Source organism: Grammomys surdaster, unplaced genomic scaffold (assembly GCF_004785775.1).
Source record: "Grammomys surdaster isolate TR1022 unplaced genomic scaffold, NIH_TR_1.0 204, whole genome shotgun sequence".
Taxonomy (NCBI): Eukaryota; Metazoa; Chordata; class Mammalia; order Rodentia; family Muridae; genus Grammomys; species Grammomys surdaster.
In genome coordinates, this window is record NW_021604649.1 from 319,639 (window position 1) to 338,131 (window position 18,493).

Here is an 18,493-nt window from a genome sequence, read left to right on the forward strand (position 1 = left end):
AGAGAGAGAGAGAGAGAGAGAGAGAGAGAGAGAGAGAGAGAGAGAGACAGAGACAGACAGAGACAGGGAGAGAGAAACAGAGACTTTCCCATATTTGATTGGGTCTCTGGATCACCAGGCTGCAATGTTCCTCAGCCAGCTGTCTAGTAGGCCTTCAGAGCTGTGTCCCTCCATCATGACTGAGCCTTTCCCCTTCTCTGACAGATAAACAAGCTATGTATTGTTCTGTACTGCACTGCCCCCTCCTCCCCAGCCATCTGTAGACTTCTCTTCCTGTCTGCTTGGGCTTCTTCACGTGTAGAAGGTGGAATGTACTATTTGTGGCGTGGCTAAAAGGGCCACAGAAAGTAAACAGAGCCAATCAACCACACTCTTTTGTGTTTCTCCTTATCCAAACAATTTCAGGAGAGGAAAAGAGTCCACACTGCATTACAGCCCAGAGCACAATCCCAAATAATAAGGGTCACATTTTCTTCTTGCCCTGGGTGGGAAAGAGCCAGGATTCCCTTTTGGACTGTCAACTCCTATCCACTCTCTTTGAAGGGGTTTGACGAACCAAGAACAAAGACAGGAGGTACTGTAAAAATATCTCTGCACTATAGCTGACTAGGGTATCTGGAGATTAACTCCTTCCAGAACTATTCTGTTTCCATCCCCTTACCCATTACAACAGTCTTTAGAGGATTCTTTTGGGAGACAACTGAAGAATGATCTACCATTTCTCCCTGCATGTAACTACCACCCTCCTACTGAGTTCTTGTCTTCTCGGCTCTTAAACAGGAAGCGCCTTGCTCCAAGCACAGGAAATTATATCATATTATCTGGTATTCTACTCTGCTAAACAACTTTTCTTACCTCTAGAAAATTCCAAACTGGCCAGACTATTACTTGAGTTCTGTCTTACCTTCCCTGGCCCAAAGATTCTCTGCCTGTGTGCCCACCTGCTAAAACCTCACCTGAGGACTATCTGAACTTCTTCTCACTTCCTCCCGGGCATAGCCAAGCCAAGAACACACTTCTACCTCTAGTCATTCTTTCCCCAGCCTCAGCTGTCTTCCCACAGGGTCTGACTATTGTCAAATTAATCCTTTATTTTCCTCAGACCTATGGCTCAACAAACATCAGATAAGCACTTGCCTGGGCCAGGGTTGGAAAAGAGAAAGATGTTTGACAACTAGAAGACAAAGAAAAATTAGGTATCCCAGCCTGAGTATTAAAGTGAGAATAAACTATTTTTTCTTATGTTTTGGACCAGGGATTATTTGCCAGTATATTGCTACTTATGTGGTTTTTACAGGAGGAAGAAGCAGGATCACTCTAGAGCTCTTTAGAACATGATATTCCATGACCCATCCATGTACCCAGTGAAGTTTGGCAAATGCTGATTGAGAGTTCTAGGTCTAACTTTGAGCCTTCTCTTAACTGGACCTTTCTCACCCATCCCTGATTGGGATTGAAGAAACCCGTTTTCTTGCTACTAATAACATCGTGCACATTGTCTTCTTTGGTTAAGTTTGATATTGGTAACATATAACATTTATCAAGTGTCTTTTTCATACCAATTGTATTTTATAGATGAGGAACTTGAAATTCTGTGTCATCCACTAGGCTAAGAAAGACCATTCGAAGTGGAGTCAAGGGTCTAAGTCAGATCCACATTCCCTATAAACTTTGCTGTACAATAGTTCTTTTATAAATTGATAAACTTATGTGAGGTACAGAGGAATGCAAGAGGAAGGGACTAACTTCCCCAGAGAGGAAAGGCCCTACCATACTTTTTGTCTTGGGGGAGCTTGCATAAGCCCTCATGGGGACCGTAAATTACCGGAATTGAAGCCAGAGGCCAAAGGAAATTGGACTAGGGATCAAATTAATTATGATGGGAAAACCCTAACTTGACATCCCTAAGAAAAAATAGATTCTGATACCTGGGCCTGGGCTTAGAGATATAACAAATTTATGTTGTAATGCTGTGGATTCTGGCCAGCACATTGGTCTATAGGATATTGCTATGAACATCAGGCTTGAATCTGTGACCACTACACTATGCCTTAGGTGTAAGGGTCACTCATGGCAACTAAGTTCATGGTTCATTTTGCAGAGAACTAAAAGCCCACAAAAATATGGTTACCAGAGTTAAGAGTAAATTGATGGAAGATCTGGGGACGCTCCCAGTGCCATTATTCTACTATTGCTAATAAGCTCCATTTCTGGAATTGGAGTGTTTAGTGTAAAATTAAAGTTTTTGTTTTTTTTTTCTTGAAAGGAACAGATGCATCTTAGAAGTAAAAGCCTGGAATATTTATAAACTTTTGCATCTTAGAAGGACCTTTACCTTGAAAAATGTCTTAGTCAATGGTCCCCAGCTTTACCAAAAATAAGCTATAGTGCCATTTTTTCTGGACCTGGAGGCTGCTGAGCCTGGCTAAGCTCTCCTTTCCTGGGGCCCTGAGGACCTACGGAGATGGTTGGGTGGGGTCAACTCAGTCCAGGAAGTGCAGGAATTCTTTTAAGTGTATGCGTCTGGGGTGTTTTTCTCTCTCACTTACGTGTATTTTTAAAATTCTTTTTAGACACCCGCTTTATCTTTCCCAAACATCATTTCCTTACTCCTTTCCTGAGTTCGAGCAGTAGCCAGGGGCCCAGCTTCCTTATTGGTCTCTGAGCTGTGGAGGGGATGGGCCGGGCGCAGAGGAGGTAGGAGTTAGGAATGGGGTGGGGGAAGGGTTACTGCTGGAACTGCCTTTCCTCCTTCTCTTTGCCACTAGGGCGCTGGCTGGTTCCTGGAGCAACGTCTTTTACTTTTATCCAGCCCTTAACACAGGCTGACATTCCATAAGGCTGTGGCCACAGAAAACCCCAAGCAGCCTGATGGCAGTGCTTTGTAGACTCCCTGAACTCCTTGGATGACATTTAGGGTCTTGGGCTGCTGGCCTCACACCCCAGGAGGTCTTAAGTTGAAGGTTGACAGTGCCCAGCCTAGAGAAGACACTGGAGTGGTTGATGGTGAGAATGTGAACTAGCTGGATACGCCAGTCTCTCATAAACCATCTCTCATCTCTGAGCAACTTCCATGGTAGGTACAGCCACAGTTTCCAGCTTTTTTTTCTTCTTCTGCTGATGTCTTGCTTCAGTGTCTTGGTTTTCTCCTGAATACGGCCATTTGAGGATAGTGGATAGTGACTTATATAATTTGTTCAGTGATAACACCTAACCCAGCTTTAGGAAAAAGGATAAGGATTCTAGTCATTCCTATATTGGGGTTGGGCTGCATAACTGATGCTTAAGCTTAGTCTTACACTGCTTATCTCTCATCTTCCCCCTTCTCCACTAGAGGGGATGGTCTTAAGTCCAGCACCACTGAGACCTTCCTTTCTCACTGCTTCTTGAGGAATGGTAATATCAAGCCTTATGTATATTATGTATATAAACTTTCGGGACAGAGCTGCTTAGGCAGGAGGGGCCTTACGGTATTCTAGAAAAAGCTTGAGGATCTGAGTTATTTTTTCTCCAAATTTATTGCTCATGTGTGAGTGTTTGTATACCAGGGCTTGCTTATGGAAGTCAAAAGACAACTTTGTGTCTTTGGTTCTACCCTTCTATTTTTACATGTGTTCTGGGGATTCAACTTAGGTTATCAGGCAGGTATGACAAATGCTTTACATACTTAACCAGCTTGCTAATCTGAGAGCTGAGTTTTGATCCAAATTCTAACCTTAACTCTGGTTAACTAGCTATGTGTTTCTGGCAAATAGTTTAAGCTTTTTGTAACTCTCTTTCTTCATTGATAATATGAGACTAATAATCGTTCTTACACATGACATTGAAGTGAGGATTAAACCAGCTAATGCATATGAGGTACTGAGTGCCTAACATAGCTTCAGTGTTTAGTAGAGACCCCTGTTTTATTTTTTATAAGTTTATAGAAAGTCTGTATTATATAATATGCCAATCAATTCCATACATGGAACTGCATCATTTATACCAGATCATAGCTCATGAGAAATAGATGGCCATCATCCCCATTTTACATATAAAGAATATATAACTGAAGCTCTGGTGGTGTCGTAGAGTACTTGCCTAACATACATGGCCCTAAAATGCAGCACCTCAGAAAATGCCTTGGCTAAGGTTATACAACTAGAATTTGAATACAAGTGTGGGCTGAGTTTAGGACAGTTCACAAATGATAATAGGCCAGGTATTGGACTCTATGGAATGTTTCTTCTCTTTCTTATGCTGGGATTAACTGGGACTGGATCTGACCCCAATTCTCTCTGCTGAGATTTCCTACCAGTCTCTCAGTTTTTCTAGTGTCTCCAAAGCCCTCTCTACGTTCTTCAGTCTCCTCTGGGATTATTTTGTACTACTGGAGAAACTCTAGAGAGTAGGAGACCTTTATAAGCCACTGTTTTAAGTGTGGCAAGGGAACAGCACAGCAGAACATTGATAGGAGTTTCTCAAGCACACTTGGTTGGAAGTACCTTTGAGCCATCTAAAGGGACAAGTTTGAGCTAATAGCCAATATTCTGCTACGTGCTATTTACTGACCACTAGGTAAAACACTAGACTAGTTACTGGATGCTTTGAGACTACTTCTTCTAATACCCACGGGAATGTAGGCAGGTGAGAATAACTGTTTCTAATTCCCATAATAACCTAGCCAGGTTAAGAAACAGTTCTCAAGAAAATGCTAACTCTGATGGTTAGACTCTTGTAGAGTCACACATGTAAAATGCTAGAGTTTTAGTCTCATTTCCACTGGTTTAGTACAGTCGGTAGGACAAAGCTAATTATACGTGAAATGGTGATAGGCAATGCAAAATAGCATGTTCTGATAGGCTAAATTATGAGGGCTAGATTGCTTGAGATGGACTCCCCGGAGGAGATGGCACTAGCAGTACATGTTTATTTACTTTAGTTTGTATAATATTTACAGCCTCATGCCCATAACGATGTACAAGTTAATGACCATTGGGAATATCTCCATTTTACTGCTCTGGAAATGATAGTTCTGAGAAGTTGACACTTACCAACAGCAACAGAAGCTAGCAAGTGATAGAGATGGGATTCAAAGCAAAGCAGTCCAATCACTGGGATAATTTCTCCTGGAAAATGAACAGAAGTAAAGGCGAATTGGAAAAGAACAGAGCTAACTACAGAGTGTGATTAGAGCAAGGAGACTGATGTGAACTAGCTTTCTCAGAGTTTCTTCCCTTCTGACATTTTGGTTGTTCTTCTGTCATCTCTCCTGGTTTCTTGCATCTGCCTGGTCCTTCTGCACCCTCTCCCTACACTCTCCCTCTATTCCCCTCCGCTCTCTCATCTATGACTTCCTTTTCCTGCTTCTGTTCTCCTTCCCATCAGTCACCTTTCTATGTCTTAGTTCTACCATGTCCTGGGTTATCGTTTCCACTTTTAGAGGTGCCATCTAATAGTGCAAAGTGTGCTGGTTGACATGGATGCTTCTTGTATGAGTGAGTCAATGTAAGAGTTACTGTTCTGGGTTTTAGTACCAGAACCTCTAGTTATATTGGGGGCCTTGGCCTTAGACCTGTTTCCAATTATTTACCCTTGACATGCTAAACAGCTGATCTCTGTCACCCTAACCTCTTACCCCTCTGTCCCTTTTCTCCTCGTAAGAGTTTGGACTCTTTTCCATGACTTTCCCTACAAGTTCAAGTATCTGACTTCGGTGGGTCTGTGCCCATCTTATTAACCTTTGCTCTCTAGGGGCATTTATGATAATCCACTTTAATTAGCTCTGTCTCCTTCATGAATATGTACACTCTCAAGGATATAGACGATTCAACTCATGGTTGTACTTCTAGAACTGCATGTATTTTAGAAGGTATAATAAACATACAATAAATACTTATAGAATGAATGAGGAAAGTTTAAACAATTCACACTCCAAGCATCATAATCACTTGCCTCCTTTTGCTAAGAAAAATGGGAATATTGGTTATATTGTTATTTTTCCCTCAAAGGCAAATGCAGGTAGACTTGCAGCAGTTCCTGTGTAGTCCACAAATATTTATTGACTATCTACTGCGTCTTTAGTGTTAGTGTGCATACTTGGATATGTTTGGGAACAAAACATTTCCATTGACGCCAGCATTTTATGTCACCAGGAATTATCCATGGGATGAAGGAAATTTGAGGAGTGGAATGGGGGGGGCACTTAGATCTCCATACTAATTCCTTGTAAGATAATCTAGCTCATTGAATGGAAAGAAGGGGTAGGTACGGAAGTTGCTTGAGAAGTGATTTCAGTACTGACTTCCTGGCTCTTTCTTGCCATAGGAGAAACACCCCTGTGAGTAGGCCGCACTCATGGCATGTGGCCAAGCTGTTGGAAGGGTGCCCTGACGTGGCCACCACCATGCATTTTCCTTCTGAAGCCTTCAGCTTGTCCTGGCATTCCGGTTGCAATACAAGGTGAGTCTGGGACTCTCCCCTCAAGGTGGGCTTGAGGACTGAGGGCCTGACCAACTCCCCTGCTCTGCTCTTATCCCTGCTAGATGCTTTAGAGCTGACGTGGTATAACAGAAAATGGTATGGTCATCTAGAGTCCCTGGGTTCTTAATTAATTATATGCTAACTGGCTGGCACTATGATTTTCAGTATGCATCTTTACTTCTTCATAGTGCGTCTTCAAAGTAGTTCATTTGAATCACAAAGATAACCACCCTGTCTCCTCCTATTTCACTAGTGTTTTTTTTTTTCTAGGACTCTTTTCCTGATGGCTGTGAGAGGCAGTTTTCTCTATCTACAGTAACTCCCCAGAAACTTCCTCTAATGTTCACTGATCTAGGACAGAGCAGAACTCTCCAAAGCAGGAGCCTCGCCAAGTCACAGGGTCTAGCTCAATGCAAGGAGCCTGATATTGTCCATTTTTATTGAAACAACCACCCAAGGGACAAACGACTTGTTGTTTGGTTTCTTTTCCCCACAGTCACAGAGTAGGCCAAAGTGCAGTCCTCAGCTGCATTTCCCCTTCAATAATCAGATCTTCCCTCCAAGAATGGGTTTTGTTGTGGGGGCTCAGGGAAGCTAAAACTCAAGGAGTGAGTTTTCTCTAGTTTGGTATTTTTTATTTTGCTTTAGCAGCCAGGGACTCATGGCCCAGGCAGCTTTGTTCTAGAAGAGTACATAGAAATATATTCTAGATTTGACTTCTGTCTGAGTATGTGCATGCATGCATGTGTGCATGTGTGTCTGCATCCCAGAAAGTGGGGTAAATAGCAGATTCCCTTGCCAACATGAAATTAATGCATTCCTAGCTAAGAGCCTAGTGAGAAGGGTAGTTAAGGCCATGCCATGAGCAAGAACAAGAGACTACTGGTCTTAGAGGTCTCATGGGATGCTGTTACAGCTCAGTAGTGGCTCTCTTTCTGAGCTATGGCCTTTTTGAGAGCAACATGAAACCTCTGAGGTTCTAGGCAAAGAACGTTAATACAACTTCTTGGCTCAGTCTGGCTATGTGTGTGGGAAATGGTACTTAACATTCAAGATTATGTCTTATCCTTGGTCTTCCTGGTGTGATTTTGCTGAGAGTAGGTAAGGGATGTATGGATGAGAAAACTCACTCGTAGATCATTCCTAGTAGTAGAAGGACATTGATAACAACAGCAAGAACTGAGAGTAGCTACTGCCATGTAGTGATGCCCGGGCTCTTGATTTCTTAGCTGATTTCACCTACACAGCAACACTCTGGCAGAGATAGTACTATTTTTTTTTCCCCATTTGAAGGTGTTATCCAAGAAGAGCTAAGATGTTGGGTTGAGAGAGACCTGGGTTCCAATTTCTGCTCAGTTGGGCTTCTCTATCAGCTTACTGAAATTGTTGGTCTGCTTTACTTCGAGAGTTAGAAAGTGAAGAAAACAATCTCATTTGGGCTTCAAATGGAAGGTTGTAAAGGGCCTCAGTGAGTAGTCAGATTTTTTATTATCTAGAAATATAATAAGTTCTTGGGATATACCCAAGCAACATAGCCTTTCCCTAGCATGTTCCAGACACCCCCCCCCAGTCCTAACCACCAGCACTACAAATGAAGTGATGTGGAATTTCAAGAATAGAGACATGTTTGCACTCTAATTCTGACTGTGCCACTAGTTAAGAGTTTGTAAAAATTGCCTTTTCAAAGTCACTTCCCTCTGTGGAGCTTGTTTCATTGACACCAGAGGTTTCTAAAAGAGGGATGGGACCCAGTGGCCTGTGTTATCACAAGCCCTCCAAAATCCGAGTGTGATTTTGATGCACACTCAGGTTTGAGAATCATGGGTGTATGAAATGGTCTGGCTGAAGTTGACATAGCCCCAAGGGGGCTCCTTCCTCTCTAATGCTAATGTTCTGGACTATCCCCCCCCACCCCCCGGCAAAAAAACACACTAACTCGACAGAGACTACCCAGAAGCAATGTCACACTTGCTGTTAGCAGTGATATAGTGCATAATTGCCATGGCGCTTTCCAAGTCTTTGGGGTGTTTGTTCATTCTCCTACTATATGAAATTCTGTTTCTCATTCTGTCATGGTCCTATAGTGTCCTTGTGTCACTCTCCTTACTTATTTTTCGCTCTTTCCCTTAGGCCCCATCATCCTTTTATTTGTAGCTTGGGTGGCACTGGCTTGACCTGCTCTTTTCCATGGCAAACTAGCCAAAGTAGGGAAGCTGTCTGATTGCTTGGCTAACTAATGTATATACTGTGTGTCTTACAGTGACGTGAGTGTACAGTGGTGCCCCCTCTCCCGGCATTGCAGCACTGAGAAAAGCAGCTCTATTGGCAGCATGGAAAGCCTGGAACAGCCAGGCCAACCAACCTACGAGGGCCACCTCTTACCCATTGACCAGAACATGTACCCCAGCCAGCGTGACTCAGCCTACAGCTCCTTCTCAGCCAGCTCAAATGCCTCTGACTGTGCCCTTTCCCTTAAGCCAGAGGAACCACCCTCTACAGACTGTGTCATGCCAGGCCCAGGGCCAACTAAAGTCACTGATGACCAAGCTAATGTATCTGAGACCTCAGGAAGTAGCCACAGTACTAGTGGTGGCCATGTGAGCTCCACTTCCCATGCATCCTGCTCAGAAGAGGGTCACTACTCAGGACCTGCCAAGATGGTGCAGGGTCCACCAGAGCCTCCAGTGAGGCGGGACAGCCTTCAGGCCTCTAGAGCCCAACTTCTCAATGGAGAGCAGCATCGTGCATCTGAACCTGTGGACTCCTTACAGCAAAAGGAAAATCCAGGCTTAGAGACAGTGCTGCCCCCAAGGAGCTCTACCCAGTTCTGCTGCCTTAGTGGGCAAGACCAAGTGACAGATGAGGACCACCAGAACTGTGAGCTCAGCAAGCCTTCTGAATCCAGCCAGGATGACTGTGAGCATCTACTGATAGAGGACTCCTCCAAAGCTCTTGATTCCCCCAAAGCCCATGACAAAGGTTCCCACAAAGAGTTCGGCCTGCTTAAGGAGACTTCAGCAGATCTGGCTAACACTTTGTCCTTTGGTGCCATTCCGCACCTCCGAGGAACCACAGAACATCGCCATAGTGCTCCTGAACAGCTGTTGGCATCTCACTTGCAGCAGGTACGCCTTGATTCCAGAGGCAGCAAGGGGATGGAGTTGCCAACAGGGCAGGATGGACACCAGTGGACTGTGTCCCCTTTGCACAACAATCCTAAAGGGAAGAAAAGTCCAGGTCTCCCTACAGAGAGCACCCAGGACCAGACCAGTAAAGAAAGGAAGACCAAGCCCATAGATGACAAGTTGATGGTTTCTGTACACCAAAGCCAAAGTGATGCCCTACTTGAAGAGGTTGATGGACACCTATCAGAACGAACTTACCTAGACCCAAACCGTGCAGGCAGAGCAAGCACTGACTTGACTAGCCAGCAGCCCTCTGCCACTTGCTCCCCTGTTCAACAAACCAGAGACTTTTTTTCATCCCATAAAGTAGTCAGTCACACAGAAGCAACTGAAGAAGGTGACAATGAGGCTAAGGAGTGTGGCCGATTGGGTGGCAGAAGAAGTGGAGGCCCCCGGGGCCGCTCCATCCAAAACCGCCGGAAGAGTGAGAGGTTTGCTACTAATCTGCGGAATGAAATTCAGAGGAGGAAAGCCCAGCTCCAGAAAAGTAAGAGCCCGTTGTCACAATTGTGTGACACTAACGAACCCGTGGAAGAGACCCAAGAGCCTCCAGAAAGCCCTCCACTCTCTGCTTCTAACTCATCTCTCCTGCCTTCATATAAAAAAGCTCCTAGCCCTGGAGGCAAGGTCATGAACAAAAGCATGATTCTCAGGGCTAGATCTTCAGAATGCCTCAGCCAAGCCTCAGAGAGCTCCAAAGCTAGGGTAGGCCTAGAGGGAAGAATGAGCCCTGGCCAGAGATCTGGCCAGTCTTCTTTGGCCCTGAACACATGGTGGAAGGCATCTGACTCATCCACCTTAGACACTGAGAAAGCAAATGCTCACCACGGCGTCTGTAGAGGTCATTGGAGATGGTCTCCAGAACATAATGCACAGCCACAGGTGGCACCATCCACAGAAGGTCCTTCCAACCCAGATGACAACAAAGAATTGAAGACATCTACTCCTCAAGCTGAGGAGGAAGCCATCCTCATGCCATTTGCAGACAGAAGAAAGTTCTTTGAAGAGAGCAGCAAATCTTTATCTACGTCTCATTTGCCAGGCTTAACCACGCATAACAACAAGCCATTTATCCAGAGACCAAAACCTATAGATCAAAACTTCCAGTCAGTGAGCTATAGGGAATTAAGATGCCATCCTCTGGACCAATCATATCGTTCCACAGACCAACCATACCATGTTGCAGACCAATCATATCATTCCCTGTCACCACTTCAGTCAGAAACTCCCACTTACCCAGAATGCTTTGCTACCAAAGGCCTAGACAACTCCCTGTGCTGTAAGTCACTGCACCATGGGGACTGTGATTACCATAGGACCTGTTCTCATCCCTGCAGCTCTCAGGGAACTATAAGGCATGATCCTTGCATTTGTTGTTCTGGAGAAATCTGCCCTGCCTTGCTAAAGAGAAATTTGTTGCCAAAATGCCACAACTGTAGGTGTCACCACCACCAATGCATCCGGTGTACAGGTTGCTGTCACAGTCCTCAGCATGGTGCCCATGAGGACAGCAGCATGGCACCTGGCAATGCTTGGAAATCCAGGAAGGCATCCATACAGGTGAGGACTTGGTTCTTGGGTGAGTAAAGTTGATTCTTCTAAAATAGGATTACACCTCCTTACAAATGATGTAGCCCCTTCTCTACATCTAGCCACCAAGATTTCAACATACCTGTGCAATTGTAGAGGTTGGCAAAAGTAACTTTTGCTCCTTAAAATTTACAGGACTGGAATTGGTTTGAATGGTAAAATTAGTATCTGAGTGATCTGGAGCAAACCATGAATGTATTATAATTTGATGTTGCACTATTTTAAAGGAAAAATGGATGTCCACCTTATAAAACAGCTAGTACTCATGGAGTTAAAGGGTAAAATCCACATATGAGCTAAAACATATACCATTCGCCTTCTTGAGTATGGCTTATTTTGCTTAATGTAATAATTTTATGTTTAGTTTAACTCACTTTTCTTTTCTCAATATTTTAATAATTTAATTTTTATCCACTTTACATCTCAATCACAGCCTCCTCCCTCCTCTCCTCCCAGTCCCACCCTTACACATTTGGTTTTTTTTTTATTATTTTTATTCACTTTACATGTTTTACCCATTTTCTGTAAATGTCATGACTTATTCTTTTCTTTATGAGTAAATAAAATTATATTATGTGTAGTATCTGGAGGATTCTTAAGTCCTCCCACAGATATACTTACACACCCTTGGTTATAGCTACAGTACTTTCAATAGCCAAGGAATAAAACCAGTATAGATAACCATCAAAGATGAATGTATAACATGGCTCTTCTGTTGGAAAAAACAAGTGAAGAACAGTGGTTTTCAGTATGTAGTCAGACAGAAGTTGAAGGGAACAAGGCATGGAAGCACATTAAATAGCTTGATATGGATTAGATTTACATAAGGATATTCATCAACAGCCAGCAGATTTACATTAATATTTGTACATGTCATAGAAAGCACATTTTGCCTAAAGTAGTATAAGCAAATGATAAGCTTTAACATGCATGCTGAAGTATTCTTGAAGTATACTAATGCATCCAATTTAATATTTCTCACCTATGCATCTTATGCATACTTTGATTTACATATTCCTAATATTCTAATAGGCGTTGAGGTTATGGTATATATTGTTTTCTGAATATTAAATTAAAACACTTTGTTACTTCTACAAAGTTGAACTTCGTACATTGGCTTTCTATCTTAAAACCTTGCTGAACTCACTGATGAATTCCAGTAGCTCTGTGGTAGTTTATAGAAGGTTTTGCACATCTTGGACTAGAGGATCCAGGTTGTGTATGTGCTTCCCTGGGGATGAAGCCTTTGCCTGGGATCCCCAGTACAATGTTCAGAAGGAATGCTGAGAGCAACATTGGTGCTCAGTTTTCAGTGTTTCTCTGTGAAGTTTGGTGACTACAGTCTTTCAGTCATTGTACTTTGGTAGCTGGTAACTTTTAAGAAATTACTCTGTGTCATTTAGGTTTTGACATTTATGCAGATAAAATGGTTAGAACCTATTTTGAAGTGCATCTAAGAATTTAAGATGCACTGGTTGATGAATAGAAGAGCAAACAGGCATGTGGTAAGGTAAATACAGCACAAGCATTAGTTGTAGCATCCAGATAGGATACGTAGTTGTTCTGTGCCAACTGCTTTCCTCTTTTTGATATGTTTGAAAATATTCACAATACTAACAAAAAGAGAAAAGGAAATGTCCATAATGCCCAAAAGGCATTGAAGCTGAAACTAGACTAGCTGGGTTTAAATTCCTTCCCCAGAATTTATAGTGCCTAATCTTTCCCATCTAAAAAATGAAGGTAATAACAGCACCTGCTTCATAAGTTGCATTAAATGGCAAACATGTGCAAAGCCTTTAGAACAGTGACTGCCAGACAGTAATCATCTTATAAGTAAGCTATTTTAAGATGAAGGGAAATTTGGCTTAGGCTTGAGAAATCTTGGCTGAAAGAAGTACTCATAACCAAGTACTAGGGAAAGGAGGTTGAAGGGGAAGGAAAGGATGGCTACAGGGATGTCATCTCAAGACCAGCTCCTCTGAAAGAGAAGGAAGTTCCATTGATAGGTAGCAGCAGCTGGCTGTAGCAATGTAGATAAGCTGTGCCTATGCCATACCCTTCCTTTTGTACTTGGAGGAAAGGACACATTGGGTTCCTAATGTCTGTTAGACTGGTTGAGCCTACCTGCTTAGATCCTAGGCTTTCAAGTATGTAGCTAGCTATGTACATAGGAATGTGCCATTTTTACCCTTATCACCTGAATCCCGTATTCCAGACCCTGTGAGACATACAGCATGGTTTCAGATACTGCAGCTCTGACAATTAAAGTATTTGCTTTGGTGTCTATCTAAAGAAAGGCTGAGAGCATGCTCTTTCTCTCATGAAGAAAGCTGTGGAGATAGCTAGCTCTGGTTCAGTAATGTCTAGAGAAGTGAAATCTGCATATACCTATAACACGCATATTTTATGCCAGTTTTACATACATAGCCAGATGATTTCACTGAACACTTACATGGGACAGCTGAGGAAACTGATTCTCAGAGATCACACATCTTACAATGTGCAGAGCCAGGATTTGAACAACATAAAAATAACTTATATATGGCTGTCCACTGTATTCTGGGTACCTTAGATTATCAATGCATTCAGTCCTCTAGCAATCAAGAAATAGGTACTCTGGTCATGGATATTCTACCATATAGCAAGTACCATATATTGGTGGTATAATGTTATACAAGTATTCATATGTATAGTGTAACATGTATACACATGCATATTTATATATAATGTATGTGCATGTTATGTGTGTATACGACATATATTCTATATATGTGTATCATGTATAATATGTGTGTGTATAACATAACATATAACTAAGTTAAATGGGAGTGTAGGCCATCCACATGGTGAAGGCAAATGTGGATTCCAAACCACTGCTTCTAGCTGCAGAGGCTATGTGCTGGAGTATGTGTTAACTGCCTCTTCATGAGTAGAGTTCAAAGCCTGGGCCTTCTCCTATGTAGCAAACAGGGTAGCTTCTAGCAATATCACTATCACCAAGGTAGCAAGTTCTACTGTTATCCTCAACTGCTACCAGTTGTGAATATTGCTTCTTTGGTTCAAAGAGCACAGACCAGTTATAGGAAACTAAGGGGTTGAGGCAAAAGAGTAAAGTAATACGGAGAATCTGGGAAGACCAGTGGGAGCTGGTAGAGGGTGAGAAGCTGGGAAGGTCGGTAGGAGTGCGTGGAGAGTTTTGTTTGGGTTACCCACTGCTGTTTTCTAAGCACTTTCACAGGACTAGACCGAACATGGAGAGGAAATCCTGGTGCTTTCTGTGGCTGAACAAGTTATGGTCCCTTTGTGGGCAGTGACTTCTCACAAGTATGTTAAGGCAGACAGAGCCTGAAGTGTAAATTATTAGAATTTCTCAGATGCCCCCCCCCAGAGACTGTTCTCCAGTTTCATGGAAGCTGGAATCAGGAAATAAACCTCACCTTTTTCATAGTGACATCTCCTTGAGGCAGCATCTGTATTATTCAGGCTGGTCTCGTGTACTCAAGTAGTTTTCCTGTAATCGACTCCCCGGTGTTGTGACTACAGAGGCTTCTATGCACTGTGCCGGGCATTCTACACATCTCATTTGATCCTCACTAGTAAGCTTTATTTGCCAAATAACAAACTCAGGTTCAAAATGGTGACAGAATGTCCCTTACATAGCATAGATAATAAATGCCTTAGCCAGTGTAACTGACACCAAAGACCTATATTCATTCTGCGTTGCCAGGTGTTTGTCCCCAAAAGAGAGGCCCACTGGGGCTAAGGCAATAAACCTTGGAAAGAACTAATAATAGCAGTATTAGAGCAAAATGAATTTAGGAGATCAGTGCGGCTTAGGAAAAATGTCTTCTCTCACGTTAAGCTCTGAGTCGCCAGGTGGAGGGTGCTAAATGCAAAAGCGGGAAGAATCTGAAAAGCAAACATGTATTCAGTTTTAGGTTCTAGTGAGAAGAAAGGAAAATTTTTACAAATGACACATATGGCTGAGCAATTCAGGAGATCCATCCAAGGCAGACAGTCTACTTCTATAACATATGAACCAGGGCACTCGATACTTGATTGCCCGGAGAAGAGCTCATGCCAGCCCTTGTCTGAAGATGTATGCACAGGAGAAAGAGCAATTGCAGGATGAGGGTAGCCACTCTACCTTTGCACACACTGGGAGAGGGTTTCTGCAGCAAGACCACCCCCACACCCCCCGCCGAGTCTCTGCTTCCAAAAAGATGCTTTCTGTGTTGGAAGAAGCAAGAGCAGTGAACAGGTCCATCAACTAAGACAAAAAAGACCCCCATCCCTCGTTACAGGCAAGAGAGCCAGAGCAAACAGCAAACATGCTAAACTGGTTTTTGAATGGGGTTTGGGAGGGGAGGGGGAACAAGAGGAAAATTCAGCATTCTTAGCCCTGGTCCCTGAATGCTTTCTGAATTTCTGCATGAGTGCAGTAGCTCAGCAGGCTTCCCAGAGGAAAGGCAGCCCTCCAACTGCACATTTCTGTAGCCTGTCTGGGAGTGTCCATGCTACCAGCCAAAGAACCTGGCCAGGCTGCTGTTTTTGAAACTACCTAGATACCTAGCTGTTCAAAGTTCCCTAACTTATCAGAATTTTCCTTTACAGGAATTTCCTGTGGACAAGTGGAAGCCAATAACAGGAAACAGGAAAGCTAGTCATTCTGGGAGGTAAGTGACTACTCAGGGATTTGGGGTGACTTTGTGCCTCTGATGCTTCATTAGAAATTATAATGGCTTTTGGGTCAATTGATTTTCTTGGATGAAACTGATATGCTATTCACACCAAGAACTTGCTGCCATATATAATCTAATGTGCCCCCTACACTACCATCTGAATATAGGCTCACTAGATGATGAGAACATTGTGGAATACATAGGACTCAGCAGTGTTATAAAGATACGTCTGAGGCAGCCATGTCTAGATATGCCTGAGGACATAGCAAACCAGACTGTGCTGAAACAAGAAAGAAGACCTGATCTGTGTTTGTCTTCCTAGTGGCCACAAGCAGTTGGCGTCAACAGAGAAACATTGCTCTTTGTCCAACGTTTTTGGAATAAGGAAAAAAAAAGAACTACTTGGCATAGGACAGAGTGTCTAATTCCTGTAATTGTGGATAATGGTAGCCAACAGTCATACTCCCTAGAGATGAGGAGCTGTAGGTGAATCAGAGCTGTGGATAGTCACTGTAGTCACTTTCTTTCAGGGTTGCTGCTTGCCTGGTCAAATCTCTCCCCCCACCCCGCCCTCTCTCCCACTTTAGCAGATGCCCTTTCAGCCAGTTTTTCTCAGGCCAGATAGTCGAAAAGGGTTGTCTATGATTTTGAGTCCAATTTCCATCTCCAGAGTAAAAAAGGAGACAGAAACGAAGGTTGCAAGCTGTACCTATTCTTCAAGGGAAGGCACTAAGAGACATGAAAAGAATCTGCTGGCCCTTAAATAGTCCAGAATTCTTTGAGGTGGTCTACATTATACTCCATTACTTTCAATTACAATATAACTATACCATTTCACCCTTCTCTTTCTTCCTTCCAACTCCCCCATATCCTCTCCTTCCAGGCCCTTCCGTGCTTCCCCTTATTCATGCACTGTCTTTCTCTTATTATTATTGTTAAACACAAATACACACACAAATGTCTAAATGCGCCCCTCTGAGTCTATTTAGTGCTGCTGGCATGTATATGATTTCAGGCATGACTGCTTGGTATTGGATACCCAATTAGGGGCTCCTCCCTGAGGATTGCCAATCAGAAGCTTCTTTGCTGAAGGATAAGAGCTACAGTTAGCTATGGTGGTAATCAACAGCTTTCTCATTGGATGTAAGGCCCATTCAACAAGAGGAAAAATATACCTTGAACTGGAAACCTAGCCAACTCTCCAGGGATACTGAGCTTATGGGTCTTAGTGGAAAATCTACTATTTAGAAGAAACTTACTCATTTTCTCCTACAGTGGGAAAGGGGATGATGCCCAATATTTATTAATCATCTATGACTGTCAGTCAATGGGATGATCAGACTACATTCGAATTAACATTTCCTCTCTACAGCATTTTTGCTGCCTGTCTTATAAATGTGCTCTAGAGAAGTTATATAATTTAACTGAGGTAACAGATAGTGAATGGTAGTGTTAGACTTCAGACAGTCTGACCCCAACTTTCCTTCTCCCATCCCACTCACCATTTCACCTGCTTCCGTTAGGATCCAAAAAGGAAAGCCTGCAAATAGGTTCCTCAATAGAGTGTCTCAGGAGTCCAAGTTCTAGGTACTTGTTTCTTCACTGGTCTTGATCAGCCTCCCTCCACCAAAAGCTCTGGACTGGTTTATACTATGTCCTTGGGGATATTATTTTAATCTAGTGACACAGTTAAATTTCATATATTATTAGATTGAAACCTTTAAAAGAAGATACCATACCTTGGGCATAACTTTACTCCATGTGCTTAATACAGAGAGGTTTTGCAAGTGGTATTTATCATCTGGTGGTCGAAAGAAGAAATAGAATCTACTTACCACTACATGGGTGAAAAGACACAGAAACAATAATGCTAACTAACATTTTCCTGTTTTTTCCCTTTCTAATTTCTTCAACACCGGGGAAAGAATCTATGATCCTGTGCATACTAGGCAAGTGCTTCATCATAAAGCAACACCCCAAGACAGTAAATAACTCAGTTATATGCTTTAAGCACCATGGACTGCATTTATCACTGTGAGGTTGTAGAGTGGGTATAATCAGTGTGGGTTCAGTTTCTTTTCCATACAATATAGAGGAGCAATTGAGGCACACATAAACACATTCATTTGCCTAAAGCCCTTCAGCTGGTGAGTTAATTCTGCCTAAATAGTCTCACTTCAGAAACAGTGTTCTACATCGTACCAATCTTCAAAATGCTTCTCCTACTCACTTGTCCATGAAGTAAGAATCTTACTAAAAACTTAGCATGTGTACTGCCTTTTGCTTAGCAAAGTGGGAGCTACTAGTGAAAGAGCAGTGAGAAGCATTGTCTGCCCACAGCTTGAGCAGAACAAGAGTAGCCCACACAAAGTTCAGCAGCGGTAATAATACATTATTACTTGCAAAACAACCTATGTGCTATGAGTTCGGTTGCACAACTTTATGGAAGAACGTCCTAACAATTCCAGCAGGTAGGTATTAGATCAGGGTGTGGGATCTCAGGGTTGAGTGGGCAACAGAAACATCTGGAGAGCTAGTTGAAACATGAGAGCTAGTTGGACCCCAGAAAAATCC

General features: G+C 42.9%; 1 protein-coding gene across 1 annotated transcript in view; it reads left to right on the forward strand.

Annotated features, from left to right (window-relative positions):
• Positions 1-18,493, forward strand: part of Shroom4 (shroom family member 4) — a 199,826-nt gene that overhangs the window by 150,217 nt on the left and 31,116 nt on the right. The window contains exons 3-5 of the mRNA XM_028770835.1: positions 6,307-6,441; positions 8,723-11,207; positions 15,852-15,913. Coding sequence (XP_028626668.1) covers positions 6,307-6,441; positions 8,723-11,207; positions 15,852-15,913 — 2,682 coding nt within the window. The remainder of the gene's footprint in view (positions 1-6,306; positions 6,442-8,722; positions 11,208-15,851; positions 15,914-18,493) is intronic.